Below are 18,915 nucleotides of genomic sequence, written 5' to 3'. Positions count from 1 at the left end.
CATGCCTCTTGGAAAAATAACTAATTTAAAAAGAAAAATCATCACCTTTCATTCAAATATTCCGCTTTCCTAAAAGTCAGTTTAACATTTCCTCTGAAAATCCACAGACATGATGTGTGGTAAATATTCTATTAGAGCAGCTTTTACCTCATTACAAAGTGGTGTACCATTGACATGTCAACCATGTCTACATCCTGGTGAAGTACTGCTAAACATTCAGTGTTAAAATAGCATCAACTCAAAAAATCAAGCCAGTCTTCCCTGTTTCCCTCTTAATTTTTATTTAATTCCATGTTAACTTATTGGCTTATCTCTGCTCCCTCCAATCAGTCAGCAGCTAAAACATGACAGACAGATCTCATAGCGCCCTCCTGTGGCGGCTTATAGGCGTGTAACCCATCCCAGCACGCTGCTGAGGGTGTGTCTGCTCCACCTGATGTGGTCCAGAGGTTGTTGTTTGTGGGGATGAACCAGAAACCTGAGCAAAGCAACGCTGTAGTGTTTCAGTCAATACATCTTTGACAAATACATATTTACATTGACAGATGACTTCATATATTCTCTAGAGAGAGAGATCAAGTTTGGTGTTTAGTGTGTCTACCATTACGCCATTAAAAACATCCTGCAGTTTATTCAATATCCCCACATGAATTAAGTCCACATCAATGTGTACATTTATGATAAGGCCCAAGACCACGAAGATAGTATCATCACAAATAATCATCACATTTAAAATAAAATTAATTGGTCGATGGATTAATTAGTAGTTGTTGGACCAGCATTCATTTGAGCAAGACTGAGTCAGAAATGCATAGAGAGAGAGAACAACAGTGTGAGAAGTATTTTGGAGTGGAAAGCGAGACACTGTTACATACAGTCTAGTCCTTGTCATTCATTAGGGGGTTTGTTATGAAACTGTATGAGAAAGTGAGGTAAGAACCCTGGTCTCTCATCCATAAACAACCAGGCCAAAAAGGACTCCCCTTAAGGTCCAGGATTTGGACTGCCTTGGCACGTTATATCATCCACAGAGAGCACAAGAACTAACAGTCATGAACTCCCCAGCTCCCCTTTGAGTTCACCACATTGACACTGGTGACTTGTGAAGATGCGTTCCCCTCCAGGTTTCTCCCCCCGCAGAGGGCTCAAACCGCAGTCACAGGGCACGACGCGCCCGACGACTGTCAGAGCTCATCCTTCTCCATCTGCTGGAACGCCTCCAAGTCTTCCCGCCAATCAGCCAGCAGTTCGTCCACCGACTGGCTGCTTGAGTCTGTGTCGCCTTCAGGCTCCTCTCTCTTCTCAGAGTCTCTCTCCTCTTTGGAGGAATCAGCCTCTGCTTCTTTGGCTTCCTCTTCTGGTGGTCGAACGTCCTCTGCGGGACTAGCTTCCTCTTCTGGCGGACTAACTTCCGCTGCAGGACTAGTGTCTTGATCTACAGGACTGACCTCCTCCTGTGATGCGGTGACCTCCTCGGGAGCCAACTCGTCCAGCTCCAACGTGCTAATTTGCGATTGTGTGATGGGTTCAAATGAGGTGGGAGTTGTTGCGTCCGTTAAGCAGTCTTCCTCCGCTTCCTGCACGTCCACACCTGAAAAGAAAGCAGGGGTGTGTGTGAGATGCACGCACCAAAAAAACTCTTTTCCTCCTCCTCCTCCTCAGTCGGTAATCTATACAGCATGCCCCCCGGTAGCAATTCTCAGTCAAAAAATAGCAGCGTTATTGTGAAGCTGTCAACTATAACAGCATGATGCTGATGGTGAGTCATGTTTCCCACAGGATAAAACCTTTCTGCACAACCAAACTGAGAGTCAACCGAGAATAAAGAAATTTGGCAAAAAGTTATACTGTGACTTTTTTGTACAGATCTGTTTAGAAAAAAAAAGAAGGTGTATATGACCCGTTTCTAAAAATGTAGACGCTTCTTTAACTGTTATATGTGTTAAGGAATGAGGAATACTTCAATGACAACAGGGTATGACTAACTTCAAGGCTGTATAAATCAAGAACAGATAGGCCCAAGGTATCTGGTCATTATTGTGTCCTGGAGGCTTTGTGGTTACAGAGACTTGGCCATGAATCACAGGATTTGTGGCCAAGTGTCTGTTTGGGTAAGCATCTCGTCTGTTGAAACATGCAGTCAGAGTGAAGATACTGGCATCATATAAAACTAGAAAAGTAAGGAATCCATTGGCACCAACCATGTCATGCTAGCTTGTTGGGAAGGTAAGCAAAATTTTGGCGAGGAAAAATCTTCATGGCCATTTTCAAAAGGGGTCCCCTTGACCTCTGACCTCAAGATATGTGAATGAAAATGGGTTCTATGGGTACCCACGAATCTCCCCTTTACAGACATGCCAACTTTATGATAATCACATGCAGCATATATAAACATAAATGTTGATAAAATCAAGCTGATTAACACAAATTATGAGAACTGTTTCCAGAAACCATGTAAAACACTGTTACACGGCCTGTCGAGCGTTGCCACGTGTAACTATTGGTTTGCTCCAGTCACAAAACAGACATAAAGAGCTGCCATGTCCTAAGCTCTGAAGGGGAAAATCTGAAATGACAACACTGTGACGGCACTAAGCTTTTCTATCAAACACAAACAGAATCCTGTGGTTAGGGGGCAGAGTGAAGAGGAAGGGATGGAGAGACGAACGCATGACTATAAAGGAGGGAAAACAGAGACGAATGACAAAGGAAATGATGCAGGGTAAAGATAACAGACAAAGAAAGAAGGAAAAGAATACTTACTGCTCTCAATTAGGCTGCCAGGAAGAGGTTTACCTTTGAATATGGTTGCTGCTCATCCAAAGGGGAGAGGGTGTGTGAAAAAAGAAGCGAAACCAAGAAAGAGAGGAGAGGAGAGGCACTGTTACAGTCCACCACAGGGATTAGAGGGATTTGGCAAATGAAGGAAAAAAGAGAAGAATGAGGAGGCAATATTGATAAGGGTGTAAAACTCCACCATCCACCGCTACAGCCACAGCTGGTGGGTGGCTCTGGAATGAGTCACGATCTCAGAGACTTCAAATAACGCCTAAATCCCTACATCTCATCTTTATTTCATGAAGTCTGGCTCATAATGAGGCTCAGTCGGTGGAGAGAGACGAGTACACTGATGTGATCAATCTTATCAACAGTCGGTAAGTGGAGCAAAAGAGAAAGAGCTCTAATGTTTAATGTCACACCTCTGTCTCTGGCTTTGTCGCTCAGCAGCACCTCCACCTCCCGGTACTCCTTCAGCGCCTCCAACAGGATGTTGCCCTCCTTGTGGAAGAGGAAGAGGAGCGGCATGGTGACGTCGTCGGTGCTGCGGCCGTCCCCGGCCATCTGAAACAGGGGAGCGGTGTCGCTGCTGCTGCCGTCGTTGTCATCTGGAAGGAGATAAAGAGAGCAACAGGAGATAAGTGAGAGATAGTGGAAACTTAACTGGCAACAACTTTGTTGAGATATTAATCATTGAAGTCCTTTAAAGCTAGGGTTGGTAACTTTGAGCAAAAAAGAGATAGAAAAGTTATTTTTATAAAATGGTCACGATATCCTGACAGTAGTGCATGTGACAGGTAATCTGTAAAAAAAAATCATGTTCGATCCTTCCCTGCTGTTCGAGCCGTTCTGCGCATATGTGGGCGCGCCTACCCAGTATGCCTTGCGGGAAGACTCGCCCCTACTCTGCCTCTGATTGGCTACTGGCTTCTAAACCTAAGCGCTAACGGTAGATAGCCTAGTTATGATGCTTATGCTTATGATGCAGAGATTTGGAGCTGCCATGGTTGAGAAGAGTAACTTAACCAAGGCCTCTCCGAAGGCAAGCTACCTGGTCCGAACACCGGTATGTTTTTTTTTATCTTTAAATTCACTTCTGAGAATTTTTGAGGCGAGAAATCAACTGTGTAGATTTTGAATATTGGCAGTTTTACGAAAACTGATTGACGTTTTCGGAGGTGAGAAGCTCCACAAACTGGCGGGACAGCAAGCTCGAGCCTGCGGGAATTGTCAGCCAGCCACCCCTGCCAGGCACGCTGACAGAACCCACTATGAGCTGGCTGGAGCTCTCTCTAGAGACCGGGGATCGCTGGCTAGCGAGCCGACAGCTCACACTCACAGAACCCGCTGTGTAGACAAGAGACTTTTATTTCCCTGTTGACGGACAGCTTTTACACATCTTTATGTTCCCATATTTTCGTATTTCTTAGAGGCTACCGAGGGATCTATCAGACAGTTAGCCAGCAACCACTGGTTCCTCTTAATTTTATAATGGACATTTGTGTTGTGATAATAACTAAATGTGTAAATTAGCATTTAGGTTTAGAAGCCAGTAGCCAATCAGGCTTAAAGAAATTAGTGGCATTATCACGTTAACTTTGACAGCCCTAAATACAATATGTGTTGAGAAAGGCCCTATATATAGATGCAGATTATTATTATTATGAAGCTTACTTGAGTTCTGCTCTATTATTAACTCATCATGTAATGTGCAGGACCCTATTCGACTGGCTGCCTTCAAGATAATCAAATTTATCGAGCCCTAATCTAGTCACTGAGCAGCCGTCTTCCGTCTTCGTGTCGTTAGCTGCTCGCACTCACCGATGACGATGCCTCCGATGGCACCAGCCTTCTGGATGTGTCGGGCCTTCTCTGCAAACATACACTGACCCCTCTGGAGCAGAGCGATGTTGCCCTGGACGTACTCAGCATTGGTGATCTCCGTACAGCCGCTGTAAGGCTCAGCCACAGTCACGAAGCCTCGTACCTGCACGCAGAAGCATGACAGGTGAATTATTGCAAAGGATGAAGGAACACATTGTAATATTATGGTGCTGCAGTCTAATCCCACATGTTCTCTTCTGGTGCTGTGCACTCATCTTTTCTTCTGTTTGAATTAGGAAAATATTCTAGGAGAGGAAGTGCCCTCTTAAAAATACCAGAGAGAAGTGAGTGGCTCTCTTAGGAAAAACAAACACGAGGAAAGTTAAGTGCCCATTTGAAAACCCGGCAGCTTGGCAAAGTAAAAACCCACTCACCCCTGTGGAACTTTTGGACAGGTCTATGCCAAATTGTGCTGGGCCGGCGGTCAGCACAACCCTGCCAAAGAATGGATGAGAGATGATCTGAATGGCTCTGGGAGGCAGCTGCTCCTTCTGCTGCTGGCTGGACAGCTCCATCATCTCCTGCATGAAGCGCACGCCGTCCTCTGCTGCCACCGCACTCACCGCCTGGGTGTGGTCGTGCCAGAGAGAAGAGGAGAGGAGAGGAGGGGAGGAGAGGAGAGGAGAGGAGGAGAGGAGAGGAGAGGAGAGGAGAGGAGGAGAGGAGAGGAGAGGAGAGGAGAGGAGAGGAGAGGAGAGGAGAGGAGAGGAGAGGAGAGGAGAGGAGAGGAGGGTTTAAAAAGTCAGGATGGAAAGAACACCATGATTTGTAGAGTTGGGACAAATATTATATCCTCTATTAGACAATGACACCGGTATCACAGTTTGTTCTCTTGCTGTTTTGCATATAAATAATAATAATTCAACTCAAGCCGTCTGGGACAGGTTCTGCTTTCTGTCCCCAGAAAGTCAAAACTAAACATGGAGGAGCAGTGTTCAGTTTTTATGCTCCATATATCTGGAACAAACTCCCAGAAAACTGCAGGTTGACCAATCACAACAGAGCGGGCCAGCTGACCAATCAGAGCAGACTGGGTTTTCGGGGGGAGGCTCAAACAGAGGGGGGGGAAAGAGGTGCTGCAGCACAGCCAGTATGAGAAAAGTTATGCATTTTTTGAACATTAAAACATGTAAACAAGTTTTAGTAGAAGCCCGAAATACAAGTATGCACCTGAAAATGAGCATGATATGCCCCCTTTAAATCAAGGATGAAGACTTTTTCTGTTTGCCGCTGCCTTTTATTAAATCATTATTCTTGTATTTTATACCTGTCATTCTATTTTAGCTTGTTTTTTATTTCCTATTGCCTTGGATTATTAATGATTGTTTTTAAGTAAGGGATAATGTACAGTCACTGTTGTGAAATAAACCGTGACAGGGCGATGTGTCTTGATGCCCTGATGACCCGCTAACTGTCCATTATCCCGCTTATTACACGGCTACTTACTTAAGAAATCAATAATTTGACACAAAAATGGTCCTCCAGAGTCTGACATCAGAGCTGCACCCATAACAACGGTCTCTTATACATAGCAACGGTCTGCTGTAAAGAAACAACAGACTATAAGACGCAGTCAGAATCGAGTATTCAACAAAGCCGTGTAATAATTGTATTTAAATGTCCTTTTATAATGTGTTGCTTTTGCACTTTGTCTCAATGCTTTTGATGTTTTATGCAAAGCGTTTTGAATTGCCTTGTTGCTGAAATCTGCTGAATAAATAAACTTGCCTCGCCTTACAAATGCACAGGCTGTTATAAATGTTTTAAAGACATCATGCACTCTAATGCATGTTTTGACAAATAACTGTAATCTTCCCATTTTAAAATGTAGTTTTTTCCTCATTAGTTATGGAGATACAGTTGTATGTTTTAGAGGTGATTGTCTTGCAGTATTTTGCATAACAGTGCTGTATCATCCCCAGTAATTAGAACAAAACAGCTGAGGAGTCACATTCGATTAAGAGACTTAATTATTACAGCCTTGGATTCTGTGTTGTTTTTTATAAATCAGCCACTAAATGAGAAACATGCAGATGTGTATCCTTGTTGTTAAACTGTTTACCTGTGTCGCATGCTGGACCAGCTGCACCCTGCCATCTTTCAGGTGGATGAGACTGACTCCCATTCTCCTCAGCAGCTCCAGATGTTCAGGGTTGTTTGCCATGAAGTCCTGAGCACTCAGGGGAGGACGGCCCATACCGGGCTCCCTGAGAGGAGGAAGAAGAAGAAGAGATTAAAAACATGGAAGAGATACAGCAGTTAGGGCAAATAGATGTAGGCACATCACCTGGTCACACCTGTATGTATACATACCGGTAAGGAGCAGGGCGGGGGCAGCTCTTGTCCACAGCACTACGGATCGGTTCTCTCAGGTTACGAGGGAAGGCGGGGTCAGGAAACAGCAGGCGAGTGTTGGGGCAGGTCCAATCGTAGTTGGAGTCGTCCAGCTCCTCCACCGACTGAAACTTCGGGAGTAAATCACAGATTCTGTTAAGAACTACATGCTCTAATCAATTTGTCAGGTTATAATTGAAATGGTATTGTGTTGATTACCGTTCTGTTTGAACGAATAGATGAAGAGTGAGACGCTGTGGAGAGGGACAGGGGCAGCAGGTGGGCCTCAGTTGTGAAGACGTAGTCCTCCACGTCGAACGGTAAGTCCTCTGCATCAGCAAACAGCAGGAACAGGTATTTGAACATCTCGGCAAGGAAGAACGAGTCCATTCTGACAGCAGAGAAGAGGTGAGATTATGGGTTGAACACGGCTGCTGGTTTATTCATCAGATAATCATGAAGGGTGTTGCAAAGTAGAGCCAGACTTAACAGCAGGCCAGTATTTGTTCACATTATCAGCTTATTTTAGATACTGTATATCTGGTAGTGGATATGTGATACATTAATATTTATAGGCCGCATTTTTATGTGTATTTGACTCCTAATTTTCTTAATCCATGTTTCAAGACACTAATTTGTATGTGATTACAGCATCATTCATATTATTCTGATGGCATACGTTTTCTTCTTTGCATAAATCATGCTGAAAATTAGTCTTTTCACTTCTTAAGTCAGAAATGTTTCTTATTATTCTTGATAAGAAATTAGTTTAATATTTTTTTAACTACTGTTGAATGTCAACTTTACAAATAAAATGTATTGTTACACATTGTACACAGCTTTTTCTCTAACTCTTTAAATCGCTGGTTCTCAACCTGGGGGTAGGGCTTTAAATAACAACCTTTGAGGGATCCCTGCTAATAATGTGTCTTATGTGTTTAATTAAAAAACAAATATTGGCTGATATACAGTATATTTTACTCTTATATATAAATATTAGCCTCATAAATTCAGTATCATTTAACATTTCCTTCCTTTCACTTCCGGTAGCTCATACAATGCTTTACATAACACCATCTGGTGGTGTGTAAATCTGATGGTACAGTATATAAAGCATGTCTGAATGGTGTCTACAGTTGCCATATAGCAGTCTATCATCAGACAAATCATCTTAAAAAATACTGAGTCTGTATATTCTCACCTGTCCTCGTGGCTCCCGGTGCGTACGTCCTTCATTGCAGCGAAGCCGCAGGGAACGCGAGCAAAACGGTTGAGGTTGTCCAGGATGGTGCGACCTGCCTCCAGGTAATAAGGGTCTCCTGTGGCCTGGGAGCACGAGAGGACAGCAGTGTTATCATAACAGAGGACACTACAGAACAGCAACTGTGAAGGAGGCTCCACTGACACAAAGATGTAACTTCCACTCCTTAGACAGTGTTTTATCATATAATTTGTTAAGAGACACCAGAATGCCAAAGGCAGGAAGCTGCTTAATAACTGTGGAAATGGAGATTACGTGTCTGAAACTTTGTAAATGAGCCCTGATGAATTTGCAAGTTAATGTAATTTAACTGGTGCATGATAATAGGCATTTACCTCTGTACTGTGGCAGTGAAAAGAAAACCTCTGCATAATGTCAAGCGTCCTTGATAAATTACCTTGTAAAGGAAATAGGTGCTCTCTGCAAACTCAGGCCTCAGGGGATGTTGGGCCCAGTGTACCCTGAAATCAGTAGTGAAGGCCTGGGGAGAGGCGGAGAAGGACGAAGGGGTCAGCACACCATCCAAAGCATTGTAATTAGAACGGACAGACGAAGCTAAAATGCAGCCGCGTCGTGTGAAATGCAAGCTTGTTCACTTCCAAACCCGTTATGGGTGACAACACGAGCCTTATTACTTGACTCCGCCGTCAAATGACACCAAGTCGATTTTTTTGTGAAGCAGTTAAAGCTTAAGATTTTGGTATTTCATGTTGGATACACAGAGAGACAGATTACCTCGGGGAGGAAGTTGTGTTTCTTTGTAACTTGATACAACATCTCGTGAGTCTCGATGGCAGGACGGATATCTCCCTTCAACACCTGAGACAAGCACAGTATGAACAACGTTACTGAAATGGAACAAGGTGATACAGGAAGAGTAAAACCTTCATTTCACATGATCCAATCTGACCTGCAGTCCAGGGAAGAAGGCCAGCAGCGAGTCCATCCAGGTGCGAGCGGGAAGCAGAGGTTTGTGGATGTGGACGTCCAGCAGCAGCGGAGGCTGGCTAATGTACTTCATTATAGATGCATAGTGCTAAATGGGGCATACAAAGTGGAAGGATTGAGGATAATAAATGAAACAGTCTTGTGGTGCTCGGTAGGGGTCTAAATCACATGTTTCATCACGTTAAGATATTAGATTAAGTCTTTGGACAACGATACAATATTTGATGATATCACAAAGTCTGCCACGATACGATTTTGATTTCAATTCAGGGGCCTGCGATCGATATGAGACGATATCATTACGCTCATTTAACACAATCAGTTACATTTATATCAACTCACAAAAAGCAACTCAAATATGATTGGACTATTTTATTACTGAGCTCTGTATGAAGGAGATACACAAATAGAGCAATGGGAGCCTGAGGACATAAAAGGCAGGGTGGCTGAAGAGTAAACTAGATTTTTAAAAATGATCCAGTCGAAAAAACGAGGCCAGTGTTGCCAACTCTTTTCCAATGAAAGTAGCTCGCAGCACTAGCTCCAAAAGTCCCTCAATCTAGAGAGAATGTCGCCAAGTCGGTAACACTGACAGTCTGTCGCCTCAGGCCTCCCTCCAAAGCCACTCCCCCACAATTATCATTATGAACGTGAACGGCAAACACGGCTATTGTTAGTACACACAGCTGTCAAGCTTGCAGCTTGTGGAAGACTATGGTGACACGCAATGAGTGCACGGGCAGACAGATAGGTTTATTACAGTCATGCGACAGCCACCGGATTTACTGGATTTTTTAGTTGTTTTTCATTTGATTTATTGATTGCTGTCAGGATGTTATGAGAATTTCAACTAATACAACAAAAGATCTTAAAAAAAAAAAACAACAAAAAATCTTTACCAATCCTGTCTTTATAACAGGTTGAGGCAAAGTATGTTTTTAACTTCAGTGCTGGAGAACTAAACAGAATCCTGAAATGCACCAACGTAAACAGTATAACGCTGCTTTATCTTGGAGATGACACAGTGAGAAAATGCTATTATGCAGACAGAGAGGCATCAAATTACACAAGTGTGTGTGTGTGTGTGTGTGTGTGTGTGTGTGTGTGTGTGTGTGTGTGTCCGTGTCCTCACAATATTAAACCGCTCCAGAAACAGGTCATCTCCCAAGAGGATGTAAGCCTTTAGCAGGTATTCATAGTATGAGTCAATTCCCGCTCCTACTCCGCTGTCTGGGGACACACAATCATACATCACTCCATAAGGCAAGAAAACAAACATGACAAACAAATGCTCTATTTTTACCCATCAACCCTCTCTGCAACCAAATCCTCTCTCACCCACACAGAAAGATTGTACCCCTATACTTCATTTTCACTTTTCCATGTTCTCATCACTCCATATCTGCCACAGCCTCCTCCCGTCTTGCTCATCTCCCACTCCTCTCAACACTTCATCCACCCTCTTCACCTTTCACTCCCTCAGTCCCGTCATCCTCCCCCCCACCCTGTCTCACCCCTGCGGACCCACTCTCCCCCCTGTCTCACCCCTGCGGACCCACTCTCCAGAGTGGATGTTGATGGTGGTTCCCACCAGATTGCTGTTTCTCTGTCTCTTCTCCCACAGAAAGTCCAGAGCTCTCCGGGCATGGGCCTGCGAGGAAGGGGCGCATTATTGATTTTAGAAAAAGTTAAAAATCAATCTGCGGTAGCTGTCAACTGTTGGAGAGATTACAGTGATGGACTGTGTGCTTAATCAGCAGTCTACTGCTGCCAGAAAGTGAACCAGTCCAAGGCTCCAATATCGTTGCACAGGGTAAAATATAAAATATCAAACTCTGAAACATTTCATTAGACCACTGCAGCTGCAGCTACTAGGGCTGTCAATCGATTCAAATATTCAATCACAATTAATCGCATGACTGTCCATAGTTAATCGTGATTAATCGCCCATGTTTTATCAAAAATGTACCTTAAAAGGGAGATTTGTTAAGTATTTAATCCTCTTATCAACATGGGAGTGGACAAATATGCTGCTTTATGTAAATGTATGTATATCTTTATTATTAGGAATCAATTAACAACACAAAACAATGACAAATGTTGTCCAGAAACCCTCACAGGTACTGCATTTAGCATAAAGAAAATATGCTCCAATCATAACATGGCAAACTGCAGCCCAACAGGCAACAACAGCTGTCAGTGTGTCAGTGTGCTGACTTGACTATGACTTGCCCCAAACTGCGTGTGATTATCATAAAGTGGGCATGTCTGTAAAGGGGAGACTCGTGGGTACCCATAGAACCCATTTACATTCACATATCTTGAGGTCAGAGGTCAAGGGATCCCTTTGAAAATGGCCATGTCAGTTTTTCCTCGCCAAAATGTTGCTTTGAGTGTTATTTAGCCTCCTTCCCGACAAGCTAGTATGACATGGTTGGTACCAATGGATTCCTTAGGTTTTGCAGTTTTGCATGATGCCAGTATCTTCACTCTAACTTTAAAACTGAGCCCATTACAACCTAAAAATCGCGAGTTGCGTTAATGCGTTAAAGAAATTAGTGCCGGTAGCACGGTAACTTTGCCAGCACTAGTTTATACACAAACATTTTATAAAGTATAGAAAATTCAAGATTTTGTTGCGAGAGGCAGGTTGATCAACAAGCAACAAAAGAGAATCAGATCTCACTGAAAACTGACACAGTATTTCACATTGTGCGTCATCAAAAGAGCAGGTGGTTTCATAAAACCAAGCGTCTGCAACCTGACCTTTAAAAAAGACAAAGTGTAACCTGGATTACAGATAAACAAGGAAAGATGATCCACTTGTAGAGGTGTGGCTGTTCAGTGCTGATAAACCTGTTCAAATAGTTGATGGCTTTCTTAATATTTAACAGCTCTTTGAAATGTAAATATGTCAAAGCGTCAGCACGAGAGACATCGCAGTAGACCCACTAGTTTAGTTTCGTGTATTAGAACAGTTTTGCTGATAAATTTAATGCTGTGGTTTTAGACATGTTGGATGACTAATGTGACGGCCCCTCTGTGTTGGATCCTCGGCCGTGTCTGTGCTTTCTATCTGCAGGGCTGCAGACCAGATGAGTGTAATCAGCGGCATGGGACACACCTGGGCCCGGTGTGCTCCATGCTTTAAGCGTGAACATGCAGCAGTCTGTGTTGGCACATCTCCTCTCACACCATACCGCTGTGTCGTGTCTTTTGTTTTCTTTTCCTTGTTTTTACAGCACAACATCCAGGCAGCACATTTTCGCACATCCATTCCCTTCACTACTGTCTCTACAGATTCCTCCTATACATACGATTGCTTTGGTTTGACTTACTTTTGGTGAATAAATCACTTTAGAGCCGGGCTGAGACACTAAAATGTATGTATCTATAATACTTTACTGAACAACAGCATAAATCTGTTCACACTGTTGACTAACAACACCATGATTGTAGATATTTAAAATGGAAATTCAGTTTTTGACATCTGCTTTAACATCTGCATAGGAGGATCTTATAAATGTGATACCTCAAACACAGGTTCCCCGGTGAAGCGACTTAAGGCAGCAAACTCCAGGATGATGGTTCCTGCACACGCGGTGCAGGTGTCTGTTTCTGTGCCCGTTCTCGTCTCAGGACCCCTGACACCATACTTCAGGTTCACCTGTCAAGCAGAAGAAAAAGAACATCACAAAATCTGTTTTTTCGGAGTCACATGTGGTTTGAAAGAGACTGGGCATGAAAACTAGTCAGACAACGAAAATATCTGCGTTCAAAAGCTGCGACAGCTGCGAGCAGAGCAGTGGAGCAGAAAATGGAAATATGTAGTCATGATCCAAGAGGTTACCGATGTCACTTTGACAGATTGCAACCCCGGAAGTGTGAACAAGCTCAAATATGTATTTTTGGTAGCACATATACGATCAAATGTGTTTGATATAGAGATTGTTAAAACAGGAATCTTATTTAATAGGAAGGTTTTTTACTTTTTGCCCTCCAACATACAGTCCACATTTCAACTGACTCCAGTAGATGCATCACAAATTAACCTGGTGTTTGTTCACCGACTCTTCTCACTAAATAATGGCTGCAGTTTCAGGAAGAGGAGTTGATATTGTTTTCCAATCACAGTCCAAACATAGTCTTCATGAAACGATACCCTAATCGCAACTACATTTATTTTCAATATAGCAGGAAGAACATTTTTTAAAATCACATATTGAAAAACAAAATCTTGAAAATTGGATGATATGGGATTAACAATAACAAGACAAAACAAGTATGTATACAATTCTTGTTTTATACCTCTACCTTAAAAGGACCATTATGTAATAAATTGACTGTACTAAATCATAAAATGACCATGATATGTCATCAGAGATTAAAGAAACATGCTAAATTGAAATACTGGCTTCTCTGACAGCAATGCTACAGCCAGTATGTTCGCCTTTGAAATTTCCATTCCGGTCCCTAAAGTCTGTTTTTGTTTTGGATCTGTGTGATCTGTCCACTGCCCATTTCAACACCCTGTTGTCATATATGAAACAAATTGGCACACAAACACAGCCTTCTGCAGCCATGAGAGCAAGCAAACCAACTGAATCAACAGAGATGACGTTAACATTAGATTCTACCCGACCTTAGAAGCCTCCACACACCCCTCGTGGTCCGTGTGCAGCTGAGTAATCAAGGTAGCGAGTATTTGAGACACACAGCCGGTGAAGTTATTCAGACTACTGCTGCTGGCCAGAGGCCAACGCAGTCATGTCTAGAAGGTAACCCTCATATTGCCAAAACATGCACTAACTGCTATCAGTCACACCGGAGAAGCGGACGGACCACGGCTCGAATGTTTTGAATTTGACAGCTGTTACCTATTTTAAACGCAAGCCGTCAGTGCTACATATAGTTCCTTCAAACAGACTACAGTGCATTTAGTTAGTTTCTGGTATTTCGGAGCTGAATTTAAGTTGTTCTGCCTGTGTGCAGGTGTCTCACCCTGGGATAAGGCAGGCCACTGCTGGTGTTGAAGGCTGGCAGCAGTCGGAAGCCCAGTTCTTTGGCCATGTGCAGGAGCTCATCCTGGTACCACTGCATGTGTTGACCTCCCTCCTTCAGCATCACAGCCATGGAGTGACCTCCCAACAGACCTCTGAACACACACACAGACAACAACCACGTGTTAAGAATGGAGTACAGCACAATCCAGTGATGACTTATCACTAATGTATTTTTGGACAGCTGTTCTGTTTGCTGTCTAACCATTTATACGTGTTGATAGTCTCATCCAATCTCACCCAAGGACCCGTATGTTGGTTTCGAACACCGACACCACAATGTCGTTGTCCAGTCTCACATCTGTCAGCACTCTTCTCACCGCAGCCTCAAACTCTGTTGTCTTGTTCAAAAGCTGGTAATGAGAAATAATACATGACTATAAAAATCAGGCTTGATTATAGACCATTTCATAGTTTAAAAGTGGACTGAAAGACGCAGGATATTCTTCAGACAACTGACCTCAGAAATATTTAATAAACTTGGTTAATTTTTAATTTAGTAAAATTGACATTTCTCTCTAAATTCTGTAAAGGACTCACACAGCAAAGACAAATATATAATATATAATACATTAGTCCAATGTCATCAATACCTCCACTGTGTTCTGCCCCATTCATTTAAATACAGCCTCAAAATAATAACCCAAACATCAGTGTAAGACAACCAAACATGAAAAATATTCAGAACCAATACCCACCACCAGGGTGTCCAGAGTGTCTATGAGGGTCAGAGAGAACCTATCAGAGAGAAAGACACAAAATGTTCAACATGGTTGTTGATAATTCAACATAATAATAGTTATTCAACATGTATAAGTACAATCTGTCTCCACCTTCCACCTCAGGCAAGTGCTCAACAAGGTGTGGTAATTAGCGTGTGGACCCACGTCATCATCATTCCATTAATGCTTTAGATCTCAAGGTACTGCGCTACTTACTTTCCCAGAGCGTCGTCTACGTCACCTCGGCTGGGTTCGAGCCCACGTACTCTTCCTCTGCATGTTAGTGGCATCAGCTCATCTGCTGGGTACGCATGGTCCTGAGAAACACACACAAACACACTTTAAACACCATGCTTTGACCTTCAATTCTTTATTTCCCGTTAGGAGGCCAGCTCAGTCTGATTTAGACATAAGTCATCTTAAAATGTACATGATATTTTAATGTTATTTAACATGAAAGAAGCTTCGAAGCAGGCTTCGAAGCTTCGGTGAGAAATATTGAAGGTATTCGAAGCTTCGCAGAGCGGCATCCTCTGTCTGTCTGTCTGTCTGTCTGTCTGTCTGTCTGTCTGTCTGTCTGTCTGTATCTCCCCCCTTTCAGTGCCGCTGATACACTACTGTACACACATGCACATCTACACACAACAAACAGCGATATCCGCCTGAGAATAACTAATAATTATTAATGTTGAATATGAATAATGAATAAAGTTGTGGGATTATTCCTTATTTCATGGACAAATTTGGGGTTTATACTTTATTACTACATACTTATAAAGAAAGAAAACAAAAAACGAGGCATTCAAATACTGATTTGGAGGTCGATTACCATGGTCAAAGTTTCGAAGCATTCGGGTCAGCCTTATTAACCATCGCAAAGAAAAACATCACATCTTATTAAAAAGATGAAAAAGGAAAATGTCCTGGTCACCTAATAAGCTGCTCCTGTCCTGAATCAAATCCAAATATCAATGCTGCAGCAAGAGGACTTAAACTAGAAAGTCTTATTTCTGTGAAGGAAGCCAGTGGAAATAGATAACTTACCATATAATTCTGATATGCATGGTCAAACATCTCAACCACTTGGTTCCTGGCGAGGGGAAAACACAAACAAAAGTCAGCGTGGGTCCATTTTTTTTTTCAGGTGACAAACTCTGCTTTTTTTTTTCTACAACTCACCTCAACCTCTGCTTCTCCTCTCGTAACATGGTCTGTCCGAGGCTGGAGAAAGCTCCGAGCAGCATCGATAAGAACAGTACAGCTGGCATTTTGGTAGTGGGCAAGATCGGAGCAATATATATAAAAACTACAGCTTGGCTCGTCAGTCCCAGAGCAAATACCTAGTCATTACCACTGCACCAGCCAAACAGCTCAAACTAACAAAAACACCTAAGAAACACAAACCTACACCCTCCTATTAATGTTATACCTCTGAGATCATGTTAAAGCACTTCTTGGCCACTGACACTCCATCTGTGTTTCTCAGCAAACACCAAAAACAGGACTATAAGTACAATATGTAAAATGTGCGCTATAACATGTGCATTTAACTGCAATTAAATACTTTGTAGGAATGTTGTTATTTCAAGTAAATATTGAGGTAACTAATAAAGATGTACCAGGCATTAGTTGTAGTGAAAAGTTGCTCCTCCAAGTCCTGTGAGTCACAGCTGTTTATTTTTCCAAACTATCAGCCGGATATATTGCACATGTGTGACACGTTGACATAGACAAGTTATAACTAAATCTGCCCTGAAGAAAACCGGCTAAATCAAATTAATCCTGCAATCAAATGATGAAAATTACAATTATAATATTTTCTAGATGTACCCAACAGCGATCAAGGACACGTATAGCCTTTTTGGTTGTCACAACACACTGTTATATGTAACACTAATTGTAAAACAGAAGCAAAACAATGATGAATTAACAATCCTTGTCTTATTTGTGTTTACAATCCACAAACCGTTTACCAACTCCACACAATCTACAGCAAATTAAACCAGAAGTCATACCGACAGCCATGTGAAGCTCCTGCTCATACCAGCTCCTGTTATCACTCTGGTGGTATCACTCAACTGTAAACACCTTTTAGATATAAGTTAATTATCTCCTCCTCTTGAAAGCTCTCCTTCGTCAGCCAGTCAGACACAAGCAGCTGCTTATTATTCAAAACTATCACCCGGATATATTGCACAGGTGTGACACGTTTACACAAAAAGACTAAAGTCACATGTAACTAAATCTGCCCTGAAGCAAACTGGCTAAATCAAATTAATCCTGCTATCTAATGATGAAAATTACAATTATATTATGTTCTAGATGTACCCAACAGCGATCAAGGACACTCTAGCCTATTATCTGTTGTCACGACACATTGTTACATCTGAGACTAACTGTGAAGCAAAACAACGATGAATGAACAATCCTTGTGTTATTTGTGTTTATAATCTCTTACTTTACTCCACTCAATCTACAGCAAATGAAACCAGAAGTCATACCAACAGCCATGAGAAACTCCTGTTCATACCAGCTCCTGTTATCCCTCTGGTGTGTTAACTGTAAACACCTTTTAGATATGACTAAGTTAATGATTTGACAGCTCTCCTTCTCTTCGTCAGACCAGCAGCCCAACGCTCAGGGCTTAGCTAATTAGCCAGTTAGCTTGCTATGCTAACTAGCCGAGCTGTTGACAACAGACAATAATGGTATCAATAATACCAGAATAATCGACAAATTTCGCGTCCATTGTTGAGTACCGGACCCGACCGAGCTATCTTTTCTGTCTTTTTTGTTATAAAGTGGATAATTTGGCCGTAAACTGTTGTTTCGGCGAGCTAGCCTGTCTTCAACAAACCGGATGCGATTGCGATGAAGACGTCAACAACATCCGCTTCCTGCTAGAAGTGTTATTGTTATTGTGACCCTGAGTTTAGATTCTCAGGCAGCATTTCTTCGCAGGCTCAGAATAGAATAGAAAGCTTTATTGTCATCGTATTTAACACAACGAGATTCACAGTTGCCACTTTTCTGTTCAGTGCTTTAAAATAAATACTTGACAAGACTAAACGAGGCAGATAAAACATATAACAGGTAAAACACACACAGTTATAAAGCAAATAAAAGAGGTAAAGTAGATGTAATAAATAAATATAAACAGAAGTGTTACACTAGGTCAGGGGTCAGCAACCTGCGTCTCTTTAGCTCCTCTCCTGTGGCTCCCTGTGGATTTTTAAAAATGGAAATGAATAACTGTTTTTTGTTTACATTTTCATTTTATTTATCATTGTTGTAGGTCTAATGTATAATGGAGTATTAAGGCCACATTGAGGGGAAAAAAATCAATCTGTGATTTCGAGAATAAAGTCATAATATTATGAGAATAAAGTCATAATATTATAAAGTAGTAATTTTCTTTTTTTTTCGTAAAGTTATGACTTTATTCTCATAAATTACGACTTTATTCTCATAAATTACGACTTTATTCTCATAAATTACGACTTTATTCTAAAAAATTACGACTTTATTGTCATAATTTACGACTTTATTCTCGTAAATTACAACTTTTTTTCTTGTTAAATTCTGACTTTATTCTCGTAATATTACGGCTTTTTTCCTCATTAAGTAATGACTTTATTCTCGTAAATTGTGACTTTTTTTTCTCGTTAAATTACAACTTTTTTCTCGTAATATTATGACTTTATTCTGGAAATCTCAGATGTTTTTTCCCTCAATGTGGCCATAATACTCCATAGTACATTGTCTCTTTGGCCCTCACTGCATTAGACTTATATACTATATACTTAGACTATAAACTGTGTTACCTTCATCACAATGATCAAATGTTTTGCGGCTCCAGACAGATTTTTATTTTATTTTTTCTGCCTAAAATGGCTCTTTTGATAGTGAAGGTTGCTGACCCCTGCAC

The 18,915-nt window shown here is 41.9% G+C and overlaps 1 protein-coding gene across 4 annotated transcripts; it reads right to left on the bottom strand.

Annotated features, from left to right (window-relative positions):
- Positions 1-270: 270 nt before the first annotated feature.
- Positions 271-17,886, bottom strand: edem3 (ER degradation enhancer, mannosidase alpha-like 3). Of its 4 annotated transcripts, none has more exons than XM_074635846.1 (21): positions 16,167-17,886; positions 16,032-16,077; positions 15,204-15,304; positions 14,964-15,003; positions 14,471-14,618; positions 14,207-14,360; positions 12,738-12,872; positions 10,751-10,856; positions 10,338-10,435; positions 9,168-9,293; positions 8,993-9,076; positions 8,655-8,738; positions 8,198-8,322; positions 7,216-7,387; positions 6,976-7,127; positions 6,725-6,869; positions 5,037-5,228; positions 4,600-4,765; positions 3,201-3,386; positions 2,764-2,811; positions 271-1,591 (listed from the first exon to the last, which is right to left on the bottom strand). In XM_074635846.1, exons 6-21 carry the CDS (start codon positions 14,336-14,338, stop codon positions 1,185-1,187), a joined length of 2,358 nt encoding a protein of 785 aa, XP_074491947.1. In that variant the 5' UTR covers positions 14,339-14,360; positions 14,471-14,618; positions 14,964-15,003; positions 15,204-15,304; positions 16,032-16,077; positions 16,167-17,886; the 3' UTR covers positions 271-1,184. The 4 variants fall into 4 exon arrangements, with proteins under 4 accessions (XP_074491947.1, XP_074491945.1, XP_074491948.1 ...); XM_074635844.1 differs by having other exon boundaries at positions 14,506-14,618; XM_074635847.1 differs by lacking the exon at positions 2,764-2,811 and having other exon boundaries at positions 16,167-17,885.
- Between the last annotated feature and the right edge of the window lie 1,029 nt (positions 17,887-18,915).

The sequence above is a fragment of the Sebastes fasciatus genome, chromosome 5 (genome assembly GCF_043250625.1).
Source record: "Sebastes fasciatus isolate fSebFas1 chromosome 5, fSebFas1.pri, whole genome shotgun sequence".
NCBI lineage: Eukaryota > Metazoa > Chordata > Actinopteri > Perciformes > Sebastidae > Sebastes > Sebastes fasciatus.
This window is presented reverse-complemented; position numbering and strand designations above follow the sequence as displayed.